This window comes from Calidris pugnax, unplaced genomic scaffold, assembly GCF_001431845.1.
Source record: "Calidris pugnax isolate Ruff unplaced genomic scaffold, ASM143184v1 scaffold355, whole genome shotgun sequence".
NCBI classification, from domain to species: domain Eukaryota; kingdom Metazoa; phylum Chordata; class Aves; order Charadriiformes; family Scolopacidae; genus Calidris; species Calidris pugnax.
This window is the reverse complement of record NW_015091108.1, coordinates 454-6694: the sequence shown is the minus strand read 5'-3', so window position 1 is coordinate 6694 and position 6241 is coordinate 454. Positions and strand designations below refer to the sequence as shown.

The window sequence follows — 6241 nt, the reverse complement described above, 5'->3', positions numbered from 1 at the left end:
TCTCCTCTCCTCTCCTCTCCTCCAACCTGTTGTGCAAAGAGGGGTGACCCCAGCACCCCTTGCACACCTGGGGGGGGGGGAAGCTCCCCAGTGAAACACACACACACACACAAATATACACACACCCCTTGTCCCTGCAGACGCTGCTGATGGCGCACGCTCTCCGTCGCATCCTCTACAGCACGTGGCGACCCGCCGACCACCAGTTCGCCTTCGTGGCCCGCAACCCCCGCAGCCCGGCCAGCACCCTCTTCTGCCACCTCTTCGTGGGGCCACCGGGTGAGGTGAGTGCCCCAAAGCCCCCTCCACCCCCTCAAAAAAAACCCCCACAACCCATTATTATTAATTTTAATATGGGCTGCGTAGGGAAGAGTAGGTGGAGGGAGGTCATTCTCCCCCTCTGCTCTGCACTGGGGAGGCCACAACTGGAATCCTGCCTCCAGTGCTGGGCTCCCCAGTTCAAGAGAGACAGGGAACTACTGGAAAGAGTCCAGTGTAGGGCAACAGAGATGCTGGAGGGATTGGAGCATCTCCCTGCTGAGGAAAGGCTGAGAGAGCTGGGGGTCTTGAGCCTGGAGAAGAGAAGGCTGAGGGGAGACCTTCTTCATGCTGACAAGTGTCTAAAGGGTGGGTTGAAGGAGGATGGAGCCGGACTCTTTCCAGTGGTTCCCAGTGACAGGACGAGGGGCAACGGGCACAAGCTGGACCATGGGAAGTTCCACTGAAATCTGAGGAAGAACTTGTTTGGGGTGAGGGTGGCAGAGCCCTGGCAGAGGCTGCCCAGGGAGGGTGTGGAGTCCCCTTCTCTGGAGATCTTCAAGCCCCACCTGGATGCTCCTGAGTGATGTGCTCTGGGCAGCCCTGCTTTGGCAGGGGGTTGGACTGGATGATCCCTAGAGGTCCCTTTGGATGATCCCTAGAGGTCCCTTCCAACTCCGACAATTCCCTGGTTCCATGATATTTCCAGGCAGCTTCTTTTGCCTCCCCCAGGTCCAGACCCTGCACCTCTTGCTCTGCCGCTCCTTCCAGCTGGGTTACCTGCTGGCGCACCCCGAGGAGCAGGGGGGTGAGGGGGACCCCCCGGGGCTGGGGGTGCTGCGGGAGCCCCTCAACCCCGAGGAGGTGTCGCGCAACGTCAACGCCCTGGTCTCCTTCCGACGCCTGCCCGCGCCCCCCGCCCTGGGCGCCCGGGCACCGGGGGTGGGTGCTCCCCGACGGGGTGATGGTGACCGTGCCACGGGGCTTTGCACGGCACTGGCTTGCAGGGTGGTGTCTTACACAACAGCTTGCACGGCGTTGACTTGCACGGCATTGTCTTACATGGCAGTGTCTTGCCCAACGTTGTCTTACAGTGTTCTCTTGTACGGCCATGTCTCGTGTGACGTTGTGTTGCACGGTGTTGTCTTACACAGTTTTGTCTTGCACAGCCGTGTCTTGCACAACATTGTCTTACACAGTGTTATCTTGCACGGCCTTGCCTTGTACAATGTTGTCTTGCACGGCCGTGTCTTGCACAGAATAATCTTGCACAGCATAATCTTGCACAGCATTTTCTTGCACAGCACATTTTTGCACGATGTCTTGCACAGCCTGTTCTTGCACAAGCCTTTTTTTTTTATTGCACGGTGTTTCATTGCACGGCAGTGTGTCCATGTGTCCACTTTTTGCAGGGCAGTGTTTTTGCATGGTGTTTTGCCTGGCTCTTCTTGCACAGCATTTTTCTTGCACGGTGTGTTGCACGGCGTGTTATTGCACAACACATTTTTGCACGGTGTCTTGCACGGTCTTTTCTTGCATGGCAATTTTTTGCATGATGTTTTGCCTGGCACTTCTTGCACGGTGTGTTGCACGGCGTGTTATTGCACAACACATTTTTGCACGGTGTCTTGCACGGTCTTTTCTTGCATGGCAATTTTTTGCATGATGTTTTGCCTGGCACTTCTTGCACGGTGTGTCGCACGGCATGTTGTTGCACAGCACATTTTCACACCGTATTTTGCACGGCCTGCTCTTGCACAGCCTTTTTTTTATTGCACGGTGTTTCATTGCACGGCAGTGTGTCCAGGGCACTTTTTGCAGGATGGATTTTTGGAAAACTGGTATTTATTTCCATGGTGGTTTTTGCACAGTGTTTTGCCTGGCTCTTCTTGCACGGCATTTTTCTTGCACGATGCTTTGCACAGTGCATTATTGCACAGCAGATTTTTTTGCACGGTGTCTTGCACAGCCTTTTCTCCCACGGCATTTTTTTTGCACGCTAAATCTTACGTATTTGTGTGGCATTTTTTGCACAGCCTTTCGCCTGACACTTACTTCTTGCAGAGCCTTTTCTCGCACCGTGTGTTATGTGGCACATTATTGCACAGCACATTTTTGCACGTTATTGCACAGCACATTTTTGCACGTTATTGCACAGCACATTTTTGCACGTTACCTTCAATGGCCTTTTCTTGCACGGCCCTTTTTTTTCTTTTTCCTAGTATTTCATTGCACAGCAGCGTGTCCAGGGCACTATTTTCAGGGCAGTTCCTTGCACAGCACAGTGTCTTGCACAGCCTTTTCTCCCACGGCATTTTTTTTGCACGCTAAATCTTACGTATTTGTGTGGCATTTTTTGCACAGCCTTTTGCCTGACACTTCTTGCAGAGCCTTTTCTCACACAGTGTGTCACACGGCACGTTATTGCACAGCACATTTTTGCACAGCACATTTTTGCACGTTACCTTCAAAGGCCTTTTCTTGCACGACCCTTTTTTTTCTTTTTCCTAGTATTTCATTGCACAGCAGCGTGTCCAGGGCACTATTTTCAGGGCAGTTCTTTGCACAGCAGTGTTTGCACGGTACTTTTTTGCACAGCATCTTTCCTGGCAGTTCCTGCGTGGCCTTTTCTTGCACGACGTTTTGCACAGCACGTTATTGCATGGCATGTGTTTTGCACAGTGTCTTGCACAACCTTTTCTCACAAGGCATTTTTTTTGCACAGTGTATTGCCTGGCACTTCTTGCACGGCCTTTTCTTGCACAGTGTGTTATTGCACGGCATGTTTTTGCATGGTGTCCTGCATGGCCTTTCCTTGCACGGCGTTTTTGCACAACATTTCTTTGCAGACCTGTGTTTTGCACAGCCTTTTCTTGCACGTCATTTTGCAAGGCCTTTTCTTGCACGGCCTTTTCTTGCATGGCGTTTTTGCACGGAGTGTATTCACATGGCTTTTTTTTGCACAGCAATTTTGCACGTGGTTGTGCAGGGCTTTTTTCACGTGGCCTTTTTGCATGGAACTTTTTTTGCACAGCGTTTTTTTGCGTAACATTTTTTGGAGAAGAGGAGGCTCCGGGGAGACCTAATAGCAGCCTTCCAGTACCTGAAGGGGCCTACAGGAAGGCTGGGGAGAACCTGTTTAGAAAGGCCTGCAGTGACAGGACGAGGGGAAATAGCTTCAAGCTGGAGGGGAACAGATTTAGACTGGAGATGAGGAGAGGGTTCTTCACTGTGAGGGTGGTGGAGCACTGGGACAGGTTGCCCAGGGAGGTGGTTGAGGCCCCATCCCTGGAGATATTCAAGGAGAGGCTCGACGAGGCCCTGGGCAACCTGGTCTGGTTGGGGGTGTCCCTGCTGACTGCGGGGAGGTCGGACTAGATGGCCTTTGGAGGTCCCTTCCGGCCTGGGCAATTCTATGATTGATTCTATGATTCTAAATCTGGGGGTGAAGAGGGGATTAACGGGCTCCCGCAGGGGCGGCGGGATGGGAGAGCAAAGGGGCGAGGAGCTTGGCCTTCCTCCCCGAAAACGAGAGCGTCCTCGCCGAGAGCGTGTGGGCCTTCGCCGGCATCGCCAGGTGAGAAGGCGGGAGCTCCCCCCCCAACTCCTGCCATCACCCCCTCCCCTCCGGTTCCTCCATCCCCCTGCGCCCACCTTCCTCCTCCTCCTCCTCCCCAGGGATGGGGGGATCGCGCTGCTGCGGCGGGACGTCCCCGGTGCCTTCCTGCTGCGCCCCGAGCCCGGGCCAGCCCCGCGCTGGTGCCTGTGGGTGCGGGCGCCCTGCGGCGTCGTCCCCTATGGGCTCTGCAGGACCCAGCAGGGCCGGTTCTGCGTGGAGGTGAGGGGCTGCGGGCAGGGCACGGGGCAGGGGGCTCGGCTGCAGTGGGGCAGGGTGGCACCCGGGCACCGGCGTTTGATGGGGCTGTGCATGGGTGCATCGGTGCATGAGTGTGTAAGTGACTTAATGCATTGGTGCATGGATGTACCAGTGCATTTGGTGCGTCTGTGTGGGGATGCACGAGTGTGTAAGTGTGGTTGACGCATCGGTGCGTTGGCACATGGATGTACCAATGCACTTGGTCCTTCTGTGCGTGGATGCAGAAGTGTGTAAGTGCAGTTGATGCATCGGTGCGTTGCCACATGGATGTACCAGTGCATTTGGTCTGCCTGTGTGTGTAAGGGCAGTTGATGCATTGGTGCATGGGTACGTGGATGCACTGGTGTGTAAGGGTACCTCTGCACGCATGAACAAGTGCATCGGTACACGTGTGCATTTGCCACACTGTGTAAGTGCATTTGAGCACCTGTGCATGGATGCACGAGTGTGTAAGTGCAGTTGATGCATTTGATGGCTGCATTGGTGCATGGATGTCCCAGTGCATTTGGTCTGCCTGTGCGTGGAAGCACGAGTGTGTAAGTGCAGTTGACATATTGGTGTGTTGCCACATGGATGTACCAGTGCATTTGATGCATCTGTGTGTGGATGCACGAGTGTGTAAGTGCACTTGATGCATTGATGCGTTGCCACATGGATGTACCAGTGCATTTGGTCTGCCTGTGCATGGATGCACAAGTGTGTAAGCGCAGTTGATGCATCGGTGCATGGGTACGTGGATGCACTGGTGTGTAAGGGTACCTCTGCACACATGCACAAGTGCATCGGTACACGTGTGCATTTGCCACACTGTGTAAGCACATTTGAGCACCTGTGCATGGATGCACAAGTGTGTACATGCAGTTGATGCATTGGTGCATGGCTGCATTGGAGCATGGATGTACCAGTGCAGTTGGTGCGTCTGTGCGTGGATGCACGAATGGGTACATGCAGTTGATGCAGGGGTGCATGGCTGCATTGGTGCATGGATGTACCAGTGTCTCTGTGCGTGGATGCACTGGTGCATTGTTACACGCATGCACTTGTGCTGTGTAAGTGCATTTGTGCGTGGATGCACTGATGCATTTGTGCACAGATGCACTGGGGTGTATGTGCAGTTGGTGCATTGGTGCATGGATGCGCTGGTGCATCAGCACACAATGCACTAGGGTGTATTGGTGCATTTAATGCACTGTGTAAGTGCATTTGTGCACCTGTACCTGGATGCATTGGTGCATTTGGTGTGGCTGTGTGTAGATGTGCTGGTGCACAGATGCACTTACACACCAGTGCACCTGTGCATGGACACCTCATTGCACGGGGGTGCACTGGTGCATTTGATGCATTGGTGCACGGATGCACTGGGGTGGTGCGTTGGTGCATGGATGCACTGGTGTGTATGTGCATTTGATGCAGGGGTGCACAGGTGCATTTGCTTCACAGTTGCACGGGTGCACAGGTGTGTAATTGTGTGTGCTCCACAAGTGTGTGGGCGCACAGAGGCATCTCCTTCACGGCTGCACCAGGGCTCAGGTGCCTCTGTGCGTGGTGCACGGGGGTGTCGGTGCAAGGGCACGTTTGATTCATGGGTGCATTGACACACAGGTGCCCCTGTGCACGGTGCAGGGCGCACGGGTTCCAGAGTGTGCGAGTGCACAGCCAAATCCGTGCTTTGGTGTGCAGTTACACTTGATGCACAAGTATATCCGTGCATGGGTGTGAGTGTGAATCACGGGCACGTTTGATCTGTGTTTGATCTGTGGGTATATCTGTGTGCGAGGCGCAGCGGTGCGGCGTGCACACGTGGCTAGGCGGGGTGCTTTTCTGCATGCACACACGGGTGCAAGGGGCGCACTGGGTTTGCGTGGTGCACAAGTACACGAGTGCCTTCGCCGCGGGGGTTTGGGGGTGCACGAGTGTCGTGCGACGAGCGCGGGGGTGGCGGGGGGGGGCCCCCCCCCCCGGCAGCACTCCAACGCCGAGTTCTCCAGCGTGGCCGCCCTCCTGGCTCACTACTCGGGGGGGCCGGGGGGCTGCTTCTGCCGCTTGGCCACCGGCCGCCGCAACCCCGGCTAGGAGGAGCAGGACGCCGGGGGGCCCGCCAGAGCC

At 55.2% G+C, this 6241-nt stretch overlaps 1 protein-coding gene across 1 annotated transcript in view; it reads left to right on the top strand.

Annotated features, from left to right (window-relative positions):
- LOC106897419 (SH2 domain-containing protein 5-like) overlaps positions 1 to 6238 on the top strand; it is a gene marked incomplete at its 3' end in the record, with an annotated part of 7204 nt that extends 966 nt beyond the window's left edge. Inside the window, 5 exon segments of the mRNA XM_014958025.1 lie at positions 141 to 284; positions 991 to 1246; positions 3733 to 3835; positions 3937 to 4096; positions 6101 to 6238. Of these exon segments, the coding sequence (XP_014813511.1) occupies positions 141 to 284; positions 991 to 1246; positions 3733 to 3835; positions 3937 to 4096; positions 6101 to 6238 (801 nt within the window).
- Positions 6239 to 6241: the final 3 nt, after the last annotated feature.